The sequence below is a fragment of the Lepidochelys kempii genome, chromosome 2, assembly GCF_965140285.1.
Source record: "Lepidochelys kempii isolate rLepKem1 chromosome 2, rLepKem1.hap1, whole genome shotgun sequence".
Lineage (NCBI taxonomy): Eukaryota > Metazoa > Chordata > Testudines > Cheloniidae > Lepidochelys > Lepidochelys kempii.
In genome coordinates, this window is record NC_136381.1 from 16223825 (window position 1) to 16239196 (window position 15372).

The window sequence follows — 15372 nt, forward strand, 5'->3', positions numbered from 1 at the left end:
AGGATGATAATCAGGGCACTTACAATGATCAGCTCTGAAAGCTCCAGCGGAGATGGTAGTTTTTCCCACAGGACACCTGATGCATGAGGAGCTTCCTGTCTGCAACTGATAGAACCCAGGAGGACACGGAATGCATTCATCAGTCTGAAAGGAGCTGCCTGAAGGACAAACAACTACAGAGGAAAAAACATTATCAGTTCTATGGAATTCAACTGAAACTTTACCATTTCAGACATCCATACACATGTTCATAAGCAGAACACATGTTCAGTAGACTTACCATTGACTTCAATGGGTTTTGGAGCAAGACCTTGATGAACACATGTGCACCTTAGGAGGGTTTACCAACACTGCCCCCTTAAAATGTTCACCTAAAGCCTCCAGTGACTGGAATCCAAGGAACCTAGACCAGGGTCCTAATTCAGATGGGTCTAAAAGAAGACCCTCAAACCAGAGCACATCAAACTCTGATGGACCTGACTCCAAGGGTGAATGTTGAGGATCAGGTCCATCTGTAATAAGACACAATTGTGGGGGCAGATTGTGAAATGCAACAAAGGCTTCAGACAAAAATAGGAAAATTCACATTAACAGAAACTCTGAAAAACTCAGAGAAAAGCCACCATATGGTAATGCTTTCATTAAAAAATTCTGGTAATGAAATTGTTGGTAAGTAGTTCCAGGCAGGAAAGTAATTGTTGGATTAAAGACAACTAACGTATTGTATATATGACAACCACAACACAAAGATTTCCTCCCCATAGGTTAACAATACCTTTCTGAGTTCAGCATTTCAGAAAACCAAGAGCAAGTTTTCCAGCTGACAGTCTGCATATGAAGCAGATGACTAATTGTCTTCTGGGCAATCATGTAATACCATCTTTCCTTTCAGATCACTCGGACGAGTATCACCACCACAGATGAGCCTCAGACACATTTACCAGACAGTGTGTTTACTTGCTATTTCACAGCTGCTTTCCAGATGTAGGTCTCCTTCAAAAACCATCAAATGTATATTTTGGGACAATGATATGGTGCAAAATTTCACTTCTGTTCTTGCCCAGTGTGTTGACAGCAATTTAAACCTGTACCAAAGAGTAACTCTAGTAGAACATTGGCCATTACCACTATAGTCCACAGGGTGGATGTGCTGTATTTGCGTTTAATCAGCCAACATGCTGCCTTGTGAATTAACTAACTCACTGCAATGCCCCGGTGATAAATCAGAATGACAGACAGCTTAATAACAACCATCTTCCTTCATTCCTCTTCACATTTGTCATGTTCCAGTAGGAGAGTCTGGGATAGTCATGGGACTGGAGGATTCATTTCAATGGGCACCAAACCAGGCAAATCAGGCACGACACATATCTAAAATCAATTAAGGAAGAACAAAATCCTGGAAGAGACAGGACACTCATCTCTCACGTATGTTCAGAACACCAGCCTATTTGTTACATTTGTTAAAGAGGTTTTCCAATGTATGTAGAAGGGATCATACAAATAAAAAAACCTGAAGGGAAGAAACTATTTTTTTTACTTACAGATGAAATAAAGAATCTGCAAGCCATTGGGGGGCAGAATGCAGAGGATGACAGAGAGATGAGTTAAACCATTTAAAGTTTTAAAAGGAGAAAAACTTTTTAGAACTCTCTCCTCTGTTTCTTGTTGTAGAGTCACAGAGTGAAAGTTGTATGTGCCTGATATCACATGTATGTAAACAGGCAGAGTAGATTTATGTCTCGTTTATACTCTTAAGAGAAGCAAAAAGTGAACAGCAAGGAAAAAAGATGAAAGGTTAAAGCAAAAATAAAGCTGTCAAGCCTGGATGTCTTTCTAAAAGATATGCCCTAGTTCAACCACAAATTATGCTCAATGAAGCAATTAATAGGTGCAGTTCTGTGGCCTGTGTTATTCAGGTCAAACTAGACAATCATAATAGTCTCTTTCTAGCTTAAAATCTATACATGTTAACCAGGCAAGAGGAGAGCCTGAATGAAACCCCAGATCTAAACTACAGCTCTGGACTCAATCTTTATACCCCTAAAATGGGAGAAACCAAAACCTTGGATCTAACACTTCCATATATGAGTTTGAAACTTGGTGCTGTTCTATCTAGATTCAGGTTTCAGAGTAGCAGCCGTGTTAGTCTGTATTCGCAAAAAGAAAAGGAGTACTTGTGGCACCTTAGAGACTAACAAATTTATTTGAGCATAAGCTTTCGTGAGCTACAGCTCACTTCATCAGATGCATTCAGTGGAAAATACAGTGAGGAGATTTATATACATAGAGAACAGAAACAATGGGTGTTACCATACACACTGTAACGAGAGTGATCACTTAAGGTGAGCTATTACCAGCAGGAGAGCGGGGAGGACAACTTTTTGTAGTGATAATCGAGGTAGGCCATTTCCAACAGTTGACAAGAACGGGTGAGGAACAGTGGGGGGGGGAGGAATAAATATGGGGAAATAGTTTTACTTTGTGTAATGACCAATCCACTCCCAGTCTTTATTCAAGCCTAAGTTAATTGTATCCAGTTTGCAAATTAATTCCAATTCAGCAGTCTCTCCTTGGAGTCTGTTTTTTAAGTTTTTTTGTTGAAGAATTGCCACTTTTAGGTGTACTCGAGTGACCAAAGAGATTGAAGTGTTCTCCGACTGGTTTTTGAATGTTATAATTCTTGACGTCTGATTTGTGTCCATTTATTCTTTTACGTAGAGACTGTCCAGTTTGGCCAATGTACCTGGCAGAGGGGCATTGCTGGCACATAATGGCATATATCACACTGGTAGATGTGCAGGTGAATGAGCCTCTGATAGTGTGGCTGATGTGATTAGGCCCTATGATGGTGTCCCCTGAATAGATATGTGGACACAGTTGGCAACGGGCTTTGTTGCAAGGATAGGTTCCTGGGTTAGTGGTTCTGTTGTGTGGTTGCTGGTAAGTATTTGCTTCAGGTAGGGGGGCTGTCTGTAAGCAAGGACTAGCCTGTCCTCCAAGATCTGTGACAGTGATGGGTCATCCTTCAGGATAGGTTGTAGATCCTTGATGACGCGTTGGAGAGGTTTCAGTTGGGGGCTGAAGGTGATGGCTAGTGGTGTTCTGTTATTTTCTTTGTTGGGCCTGTCCTGTAATAGGTGACTTCTGGATACTCTTCTGGCTCTGTCCATCTGTTTCTTCACTTCAGCAGGTGGGTATTGTAGTTGTAAGAACGCTTGATAGAGATCTTGTAGGTGTTTGTCTCTGTCTGAGGGGTTGGAGCAAATGCGGTTGTATAGTAGAACTTGGCTGTAGACAATGGATCGTGTGGTGTGGTCTGGATGAAAGCTGGAGGCATGTAGGTAGGCATAGCGGTCAATAGGTTTCCGGTATAGGGTGGTGTTTATGTGACCATCGCTTATTAGCACCGTAGCGTCCAGGAAGTGGATGTCTTGCGTGGACTGGTCCAGGCTGAGGTTGATGGTAGGATGGAAATTGCTGAAATCATGGTGGAATTCCTCAAGGGCTTCTTTTCCATGGGTCCAGATGATGAAGATGTCATCAATGTAGCACAAGTAGAGTAGGGGCATTAGGGGACGAGAGCTGAGGAAGCTTTGTTCTAAGTCAGCCATAAAAATGTTGGCATACTGTGGGGCCATGCGGGTACCCATAGCAACATTCAAAAACCAGTCGGAGAGCACTTCAATCTCTTTGGTCACTCGATTACAGACCTAAAAGTGGCACTTCTTCAACAAACTTCAAAAACAGACTCCAACGAGAGACTGCTGAATTGGAATTAATTTGCAAACTGGATACAATTAACTTGGGCTTGAATAAAGACTGGGAGTGGATTGGTCATTACACAAAGTAAAACTATTTCCCCATGTTTATCCCCTCCCCCCCCCCCCCGTTCCTCAGAGGTTCTTGTCAACTGCTGGAAATGGCCCACCTTGATTATCACTACAAAAGGCTTCCCCCCCCCCCCCCGCTCTCCTGCTGGTAATAGCTCACCTTACCTGATCACTCTCACCCATTGTTTCATGTTCTCTGTGTATATAAATCTCCCCACTGTATTTTCCACTATATGCATCCGATGAAGTGAGCTGTAGCTCAAGAAAGCTTATGCTCAAATAAATTTGTTAGTCTCTAAGGTGCCACAAGTACTCCTTTTCTTTGATCCTTTAGGATATGCTAAATGCTTCCTCTAATTGTTGTCTGGTGCTTCGATCTCATGGAGATAGGCATCTCAAAGATACCCCAAAGTCTGGGGATACCAGTGTTTGGGTAGAGCCTATCAGAGAGAAAGGGTTGAACTGCTAATTCAGTTGTGAACCTAGCAGCTTTTTGATTCAGACTGATCTCTGTTTGAAACAATTTTAATACAAATTACAGAAAATTCTAAATGGAAAAGGGAACTAGCATGAATTCATATCACCACCAAACACAAAAGTGACTGATAAAATGGTGTCATGAAAGGCCTCAGATTGTCCTCCTGAAGTTAAAAGCTTTTCCAAGCTCACAAAACCACTAGTTGCCTGTATTTAAAATTAATTTTTCCACTAACACCTTAGACAAGCATGAGATTTCTGTTGCCACACTCATCAAGGTTCAATTATGAACAACAACTGATCACCTCAAATTGACATAGAACTATATCCACAAAATACTCTATAGATTAGGATTAGTCAATGTAATGATAATGCAGATAAGAATAAACTAAGACATGGCAAACACGAAAAAAGAAACATCTATTTGCCAGCCAGAAAAAAATGCTGTTATAGACCTCCAATACATGCAAACCTGAAGCAACAAATTCATGGAATCCAAGGTCAGCAAGGACCATTGTGATTATCCAGTCTGACCTTCTGAATACTCACCACAGAATTTCCCCAAAATAATCCCTAGACATGCCTTTTAGAAAAATATCCAATCTTGATTTTAAAATGGTCACGATGGAGAATCTACCATGACGCTTGTTCCAATGGTTATTTACTCACACCGTGAAAAATTTACTCCTTATTTTGAGTCTGAATTTGTACAGCTTCAACTTCTAGCCACTGTATCATGTTATACCTTTCTCTGCTAGACTGAAGATCCCATTATAAAACATTTGTTCCCCATCTAGATACTTACAGACTTTAATCAAGTCACCTCTTTCTTTGTTAAGCTAAATAGATTGAACTCTTTGAATCTACCATTATAAGGCATCTTTTCTAATTCTTTAATCAATCATTCTTGTTGCTCATTCTCGGAACTCTCTCCAATTTATCAACATCCTTCTTGAATTGTGGAACCAGACTGGACATAGTATTCCAGCAGCGGTCACACTAGTGCCAAATATAGGCCAAAATAATTTCTCTACTCCCACTTGAGATTCTTGTGTTTATATATACCCGGAACACAATAGCTCTTTTGGCTAAAGCGTCACACTTGGACCTCTTGTTCAGCTGATTATTCACCACCACCCCCAAATCTTCTTCAGAGTCATTGCTTCCGAGGATACAGTCCTCTATCCTGTAAGTATGGCCTACATTCTTTGTCCAGATGACAGGAAGGAAAATGTAATGGAGATGAAAAGGAAGATTAATATGCAGTGCATGTCTCAGAAGGAATACACTGAGCACAACAAATTCCTGAGACCATCAGAATGGCTCACTGCCATCAAGAGCTATCCAAACTGCCCTGTAGCAAGGGGAAAATGTAATGGAACAAGAGAAATAAAACAACTAATTAAATAAATAAGCTCAGGACCTGAGAAAATATTTTGTAGCTCAACAACCAACTGGACCAGGAAAGAGAGAAAAGAGCAATGAAAATGGCTTTCACTGCTAATTATATTTTGCATGTAAAGGTAAATCTATTGAGGTTTTGACTGAAGAATCGATCTCAGATGGAGTTTTTTTCATCTTCACAGCACTTTACAAAGACTCCTAAGTAATAAGTTACTAATATTATCATCATCCCCATTTTACGTATGAGGAAACTAAGCCAGAGAGGATAAATGACTTGCCATAAGGCATATCTGTGATGCTTAATAGTTAGTAACCATAAACAACATACAATAGCAGAATCAGGATAAGAACTCAGGAGTTTCTACCTGCTAAAACCTGTGTTTAGAGACTCCTAGGCCATGACCTACTGGCTTCACCAAGTAATGGCACAGCTGCATTTCTAGACTAAGAACTAGAAAATAAAATCCCTATAAAAGCTGGACCATGAAGCATTTTGCCCCACTCAACAGTTCTTTCATAAGCCCATTAAGACATTCTTTTATAAAGGCAGTTGACCATTTCTCAAGTTTGGGTGAATCACCACAATACAAAACAGGAGCCATCAAAATTAATTGTACTTTTAATGCTACAGCTAACACATATTCCTGATCTTCACTTTCTGTAGTATTTATACATGATAGGTATAAAAGGTCCACTACATTTAAAAGTCCTTCTGCTCTGTGCACTGAATTCCATTAAATTCAATGGCAAAAAATTACCTTAACACCAAGTTAAGTTTGCTTGGTGGTCTGTCAGTCCCTTGCAGAATGCTGAGCTGAGCAAAACTCAGACTTCTGAAACCCAGGAGATGTACAGTCCAGGCTGTCCAAATATCTTGATTACATTCCCCCAGAATAAAATTGACACCCATGACTAAAAGATTGTAGCAACTTCCAGTGTTGGATCATATTAAAGAAGTTCTGTATTAAAATCACAAATGAGTTTGATTCCCCATAGTTTAAATTCCAGGGTATCGCTAATTAAGACGTCTCTTGGTCTCTTATTTTTATTGTTTCTCTCCCTCTCTGTGTGAAACTTGCAAGCTGCTAATTGTGTTAGTAGGTCCTAAAACTGAGTCTGTTCTCAAAGCAATACTTTGTAACAACTACTCACACAGAGAGAGACTCAAAGCGATACTTTGTAACAACAGAAACAGCACCCAGAGACTCCCCACCCTTTTGTTGTATTTATCTCGCTTTGTTAACAATTGTGATTAAAATAGAGATAGAGGATGTATATGGATGAGTGCTTGGTGTGGATAATAACTGAATGATCAGGGAGGTGCCAGCCTAAGAATCCAGTGTCCATTGGCTGAAGAAGGCGTCAAGTGGAAACAACCAGAGGACCCCCGGAGGGCAGACTGGAATCCACCCAACAGCCTCAAGAATGGGAGAACCAAAGAACAAGATAACATCTAGCAGCACGGAGCTATCAGGAATGTGCCATCTGCTGAATGATTCAGCAACAGCATGATGAAGTAATTCCCATAGACTGGCATAGGGAGAAATTCCTATAAAAATGGACTCTAGAAAGTGAGAACTTTGGGGTCTGATTCTGCAAACCAACTTCCAGGAGCAACAGATGAGCATCTGACAAGGCCCTGCTCCCTCCTCATGTCCAGGCCACCTGGCCAGTGGCTTGGCATGAGCAACTCTAAGGCTAGTAACTATGAAAACAACTTTGCAGAACCTGTGTGTACGTATGAATGAATGTGTGAATAAATATGAAATTGAATGGAATGTTATAGCTATAACTATAATTGCTTACTATGATTCTTTCTGCATTCACAATAAATGTGGCATTTTGCCTTTTCCCCTTTAATAAGATCCTAGGCTTCCCCATAGACTTTAGGTGACTACATGTTAGCTGACATGAGTTAGGAACACATTTTCTCCTAGTGAAGACAAACCCACAGTTTTTGTACCAGTATAACTACTTTGGTTAGGGGTGTGAATTTTTTTTTATTAAAATAGTCATACTGGTATAACCCCTAAGGTAGATGCAGTTACATCAGGATAGCTTATTCCTCTTTCCATACATGAATAGGTATAACAGCATCTTTATACCAGTACAACTATAGCCACCATAAGAGGGGTTGTACTGCTTTAACTATCCTGTAGTGAAAGCTTTACAACTTTATAGTGTAGACCAGACACCAGGGCTTTCAACCCAGAACCTTTCACCAGCACTAAAATTCATATAACTTTTAAAACAACAAAGAAAAAGAAATGTTTTGCCAGTATTCCCACTGACAGCAAGGTAGGAGCGTCACTCCTTATCATCTGGTTACTTATTGTTATTGTTGGTTTTTTTCTCCTCTTTAAGATATAAAAAGCATCAGAGGGCTGCAGCATGTTCAGAACTTTAAAAATAAAATCTCCAACTTGTGTTTTCAGGCCAGCTACTTAGCTGGCATTGTAAGGCATTGCGATTTTTTTTTTAATAAAGAACATTAAACGGAGCAATATGGGACTGAAACTAACTAAAGATGTTGTCGGTATTATCTGGTGTGGTAAAGCCAGGGCATAACTGTTTTTATTCTCTGCTCTTGGACATAACAGTGAACTCCCTTCAGGCTCCAGAAAAGCAAACAAAGGGTGTCTGGGGTTTGACAAAGGATTGTGGCAGAATGGCACCATCTCACTCTGCAGATGTGCTCCTTCTGGGTGAAATTCACCTCTTTGCACCACTCACAGCCCTCAAAACAGACTTTTGGTGGGAGTTAAGCTGTGCATAGGCTCTCTGTACTGGGGTGAATTTCACCCTGTTTATACCAGTCAGATTGTTTGACCATAGTGACATCAAGCAGCTTTCAGTGTTTTTGTTGCCCCTGTAATATGCCACCCATAGGGGAATTCTCCCAATGAAAACAGAGCACTGTAAGTTTATTCTGGCAGGTTGTCTTCATATGAATTTATTCACGGTCAGTACAGTTTTCAAAAATTAGCAAGGCAATGCTGAAGTTTGCCACACCAAGAGTATCATTGCATCAGGAGACTGGCCAACCCCATCTCCTGCTCCTGTACCAGAGGATAGCTGTCCCTGCTCTTACCCCGTAGTTCTGAGGAATTTCTGTCCAGCTGGGAGATGTGGGCCCTGGGGAAGTTGGGGCTCAATGGGCCATTGAGAGTGGAGAGGGGTCAGAGTTTCTGGAGGGCTGGAGCATGCAGGAATAGTGGGGGGAAATGACAGAAGGAGCAAAGTCACTAAGGGAAGGGGAACTAGGGGGAACGTGAGTCAGTGTCCAGGAAAGAAGGAGATACAGAAACCTAACAGCAGGGGAATAAGGGGGCAGAGCTGCAATTAAGTTGTGTGTTGGCCGGGGCTGAGAGAACTTCCATCTGCGTCTTGTACTGGCTCATCCAGCTGCCTGGGACTTTGCCCAGGAATACAAGATCCCAGGACTGCTGGCACCTCTGCAGCTGCTCAGTGAGCTGGATTCTATTCTGGTTCATGCATCACCACCAGACGTTTTAGCAGAGCCTTCATTACTAGTGGTGGTGCACAAGCCAGAAAGAGCCTCCCCTGACTTTCAGATACCAGGCTGAACTTCCAAAAACATGATCTTCTTATTTATAAACTGAGCACATTTCAGATGAAGTCTGAGGGTCAGACACAGAATCTAATGCTGCCCTTTGCAGAGAGTCACTTTTCAGAGTGTAACTGCACTTTAGGGATAGCAAAAGTAGCACAGGAGTAGTGAGGGCCTTGAATTCATATTGGTGCCTCACACATCCCACCCACAGCTAAAGACGGACACCGGAGAAGTGTGCCAATGAAAGTTGCTTGTTAATGTTCCAACTGTAACTTTGCGCTGACTCACAGTAGCCACAGCAACAAAGGAGGGAAAGTCAAAAGGGAACATACCACATCCTTGGGAATTTGGGATTGCTCTCCCAAGAGATGAACTTCTTCGAAATCCACTCCTGCATCCGAGCTGAACACTGGGAGATAGGTCAAAATCTTCATCTCGGGGGAAATGAATGGATGTATTGGCTGGGAACCGTTTGGAGTCCAAGTGTAGCACAAAGCCACCACTTTCAATCAGTGCTACAAAGCGTCCAATGAGATTCTCCCCAACAATTGCTTTTTCTAAAGGAAAAAGAAATAGAACAGCACACATGATATTGGATCTAGATGCAAAAAAATAATACCAGGCTGATAAGCTTTATAGAAAAGGTACAGATAGATTCAGATTCTCCAGATGCCTCAGGGAACAGCTGATGTGTAGACATCTGTATAATGCTTCCACAGTGGGGCCCCAACCTGGTTGGGGGTGCTTGGTGCTATTTAATACAAACACTAACCAGTCATTAGTAACACCTCTGGGTAATTGGCATTTCAGATGAACAAAATTCAATGTTTAGTCTTCTATCAGATTTGGGACACAGAATCCAGTTCAGGATAACATGAATTTCAGAGAGTTGAGGTTTGGATCATCAGATTTAACCTGTACACATTGTTTCAGTGGATATTGCTTTCTCTCTCTTAGAATCATAGAGTCATAGGGTTTAAGGCCAGAAGGGACCACTAGATCATCTAGACTGACCTCCTGTATATCACAGGCCACCTCCACCACCCAGCACCTGGACCCTAAACCCAACAACCAAAATTAGATCAAAGTATTACAGCCCACAGGAGACTAAGCTATTATGTGCCACAGGCAAAGAATAGGAGGGACCAAGATGCATCAATGCTCAAGGCTTCTGCAGTGTCAGGGAACCAATTAAGTGAGATATATCCGGATAACCCTGGCAAGTCATCCACATCCACATGCTGCAGAGGAAGGTGAAAAACCCCCAAGGTCCCTGCCAATCTGACCTGGGGGAACATTCCTTCCCGATCCCACATATGGTGACCAATTAGAATCTGAGCATGTGAACAAGAACCAGCCAGCCAAGCTCCTGAGACAGAGAATGCTTGGTGAGACTTCAGAGTGCTGGCCCACCCCAGCCAGTGACTCATCTCCAGCCATGGCCATCCCTGATGCTTCAGAGGAAGGAGATAAAAAAAGAAGCCAGATCACACTCGGGCGGGGGTGGGGAGTGGCAAATGACTTCCTGACCTTTAACAGTGTAGCAACCAGCCTCTACTGCCCTGCGGCGCCAGATTGGATACCTACCTGTGCAGAGGTGACCAAGCCCCTCTGCCCTGTAGCTCAGGATAAAGATTAATTGGAGACTTGCCTTCCAGGGGAACGCGAGTATCCTTCCCTTTCCTTTATTCTGTGACCAAACAACCTGGCTATCCTATTGCTTCTGTAAGGACAGTCTCCTACACTAAGTATGTGTGGATTCTTTGGTTTCGATGGGCCAAAAGAGAGACAGAGCAGGGCTCTTGAAGGAGATTTTGTTTGCTAACCCTTGCTGAGAAGCTTTATGGCTTCATTTGAAATGTTCATGGATTTTGTTGCTATGAATTTGCAAGTTGAGAGCTTCCAAATGGCCTCCGAATAGCTATAACTGATGCCCAGGGTGGTAATACAGCAAACAGGAAGCATCCCAGGAGTACATTTTGTACTGTACTTGGGTTCTCCTGAATGGAACGACAGCTTCCGGACTGTGAATGCTGGGTTTTCAAAGACAGCAAAATGTGCATAAACAGAGAGTTAGGTCTGCGAAAGCGTGCATCCTACAGTAAAATTATTTTCAGCAGAGCAGCCAACTCAAATCAATCATTGTACTTCTGCAGTCTTCTGTGTCTAGTTTCCCAACTATGTGCTGTAACCTAGGAGTATCTTTCCGACTAAACTAAGTGGGAAAATTTCACAACTAGGTGCAGGCAGCTAATGACGCAACTCTGTACAGATGGCTGCACTGAAGAGACTGTAGTATTATTATGCTTATTCTGCAAGAACACTCTATACCTGCAGCACACGTATATGGGTGACCCCACTTTCTTATCCATAGTCCATAAGTTATTATGATATGTGGATGAAATTCACGCACGTGCACAGGATCTACAAAAGGCTTATGCACCACTTAAGTTTCACTTATGGTTGAAGTGTTTCATATGCACAGATCTTATGCTAGGGCAACAGAGGGCCAAGTGCATATGTCCTCACTGCAACAGCTCCTTTAATTTTTACCAATACATTTTTCCAATGTTGAGATACACATTGAATCAACAGCTGTGTTAAATCCCAGACATAAAGAATAATATTGAGATCAATGGCAGGTAACTAGAATTTGCCATATAACAATTAGCTCTCTGCAAATGATTTTGCCAAAAATTGTCTAAATAATTGAAAGCATGAACAAACAACTTAGTCTCTTACACATGCAGATACCCCTCTGAATTTTCCAGTAAAAAAAAACTACAGCAGCGGAAGAAAAATAATCTCTAAATGACAGCTGGAGGGAATTCTCATGTAGGAAAGCAACAGAAAATCAAATCACCAAGCACATGTCTAAATTTCCTTAAGTTACAGATCATTTTAATAAGTTGCAGCAGTCCTTAGAACTATCATATTAACAGATTTGTAACTTAGTATATATAACTATATATATATAGTTAGTTAGTTATAGTTATATAAAACTAAATTACGAATCTGTTAATATGATAGTTCTAAGGACTGCTGCAACATATTAATATGATCTGTAACTTAAGGAAATTTAGACATACACACACACAGCTCAGTTCAACAAACTCAATCCAACTCAATTCAAATATACCTAGAAGAGAGATGGTGACACAAATGGAAACAGGTAAAGAAAACTTTCACTAAAACATGTGAAGAAGCACTGGGGATTCAGGAATAAACATCGCAATGAATGGTTATATAAGGATACATGGAAGAAAATAGAAGAAAGACAGAAAATTAAACTAAATCAAGCAAAAACAAGAACACAGATACAGTGACTCCAGGAGGAATATGCCATAAAGAAAGAGAGGCTAAAAAGAGTGTTAGGAAAGACAAACAAGACTTTATATACAAAATGGCAGAGGATGCATAGATCACTGTAGCACAAAATTACATGAAAACACTCTGCAACATCACTAGACAGTTGTCAGGAAGAAAAGCAATACCAACCAACCAATTAAAGGCAATAAGGGCAACTTAAAAACAAAGTAATCAGAACAATTAAATACACGGAGACAGTACGTTAGTCAACTACTAAATAGCAAGTCAGTGACCAATCCCCCAGGTACAAAAGAAGGAGAAGATCGGGATGTCAAATTAAGTCCTAGCCGCAGAGCAGAAATAGAGAGTACAGTCAACGACTTGAACACAGTAAATATTTTGAAAGGCCTCTTACAAAAGATATGGGAAGAAGAAAAAATACCAAACAAATGGAAAAACGGTTATATAATGAAGCTACCAAAGAAAAGAAACCTCAGTCAGTGTAAAATCTGGAGGGGAATTCAATTGCTGTTTATCCCAAGTAAGGTATTTACACGTATTATTCTAGACAGAATAAAGAAATTGGTAGATTCAAAGTTAAGACAAGAACAGACGAGGTTCTGACAGGAGACATCATGTATACATCAAATAGTAACCCTCCATGTCATTGTAGAACTGCCAGTCAAATGGCAGTCACCGCTTTATATGAATCATATAATATCAGGGTTGGAAGGGACCTCAGGAGGTCATCTAGTCCAACCCCCTGCTCAAAGCAGGACCAATCCCCAACTAAATCATGAATTGTATAGCCTTTGATACAGTGGATAGAATAGTTTTATGGAAGTTGCTATGCCACTGGGGAATCCCTAGATTCTCTGATCAGTGAATCATCTAAGAACTTCTGGGTCCTTGGATTCCAGTGGGATAGTAAGCCATCCTCAAGACAAAAAGAAGAGAGGAAGAAAAATTGTTGGAAATGTTTTGTAATGCTACTGACTATGTCATGATAGGAACACCTTCTTGTGAAGCTATTTTGTGCTCCAGGGATGCAGGTGAAAATTCTTCTTGTCTTCACAAACTGTACATACAGTGCAGCCAAGGTGCAGACAGGAGAACCAAGATGCTTCTCTGTGAGTGTGCAGGGAACAGTTACAATAGTAAGAAACTGAAGCTGGTGCAACTTTAATTGACCTTTCTTCTCCCCTTGCAGTCATTCAGGTGTATAGAATAGCTCCAGCATGAGAAAAATGGGACATTTTACATCAATTCAGGCTAAATTCATATTTTCATCTGTATTGTTGTAGTGTTCAATCATTCCCTGAAAAGCATTTCAAGATGTGGGGGGGGGAACTGTAGCGTGGACAGGGACAAAATGTATTCTCAATACTCTAGAAGACTTTTCAGAATAAACTTGAATATAAAACTGAACATAATTGTACGCTGATCCACCATACGCAAACAATTTAATATTCATGTTTCCCCAAATGGATGTAAACACAAACAGACCGTGTAATTGTATGGTAACCACACAACCACTCCACTCAGAGCCAAGTTCTAAAGACTTCTGAACTCAGTTCCGATCTGGAAGGCACATGGAGTCTTGACATTCCCAAATTAGAAGAGGGAATTTGTGGAGGAGGGTTGTTGGTTTTTAAATGCTGGGAATGGCATTCCAAAGCCACAATACTGCAGACAGGCCAGCATGAGGCACACCTGAGCTTGGAATAAATGCTCTGTCTCTTGTTTCTACGTTGGTAGAGGCCAGCAGTGTCCACAGCTTCTAGTCAAGAAAGGATTGCCTTACCCTGATTCTGTACCTGACTCAGCAACCACAGTGATGGACTGTGCGTACTTGACACAGGATTTAGGATGTAAAGAGTTAGGCACGCAGATACTATGGTGATGAAGGCAGCATAAGAACCTATATAGAATACAACAGTATTGGGGAGGAAGTTTGACAACAGGTGCAAACTATGGCTTCCACCGAGTCCAACTCAAGTCACATGTAACACAGCTGTTCCTGCTGTTGGGGACATGACCAGTGCAGTGCAACAGCTGGCATGAGCCTGCCCATGTCAGAAACACAATTCTCAACACCAGCTGAGGGAGGCTCGGTTGTGGAGCCCTGTTTAATAAGTATATTCAGACATGATTCCTTTTCATAATGTAGTCACAGCCTGAAAATAGGCATGTATTGATTCTTCTCAGAGCCAAAGTTTGAAGGCCTTAAACTTCAACTCCAATTCAGAGTGAGGGGAAAAACGTTCCAGGACTGCCCCCCAATGCCATTTGGCATTCCTGACAGTTTTTAAGCTCATTATTCTCTCCCAGGAGTAGGCATAGGAGTAGAATTAACAGCCAAACAGGCTACATAAATAGAAACATCAACGGGGGGTGGGGGGAAAGACATACCAATATCATGTAAATCTGGGAGACCCTCTGCTGGGATGCCTTCAAGCTGAGCTTTCCATGTGACGTTCACCCCCAGTCGGTCCACACTCAAACACTCCACCAGCACAGCAGAATCATCGCAAACAGAAACTGAGCCCGGGTTTCCAAACGTATTTACCTTAATAATAATTTTTAAAAAGAGACAGATTTTAAGGTTTGCGGCCTTTTCACCCTCCCTGCTGCCTCTGTAGCAGAATATTTACACAGGCCTGTGCTCAAAACAAGCATTTGACAAGAGGAGATGTTTTCAGAATCATTTAAGTCCCATTTTTAAAATGACTTATGCATTGAGAAGCCTAAGTCCTATGGACTTTCAGTGAGAGT

General features: G+C 41.4%; 1 protein-coding gene across 1 annotated transcript in view; it reads right to left on the reverse strand.

Annotated features, from left to right (window-relative positions):
- Positions 1–15372, reverse strand: part of TG (thyroglobulin) — a 204126-nt gene that overhangs the window by 148150 nt on the left and 40604 nt on the right. Inside the window, exons 19-21 of the mRNA XM_073335054.2 lie at positions 15010–15166; positions 9621–9845; positions 24–173 (exon numbers count right to left, since the gene is read on the reverse strand). Of these exons, the coding sequence (XP_073191155.2) occupies positions 24–173; positions 9621–9845; positions 15010–15166 (532 nt within the window). The remainder of the gene's footprint in view (positions 1–23; positions 174–9620; positions 9846–15009; positions 15167–15372) is intronic.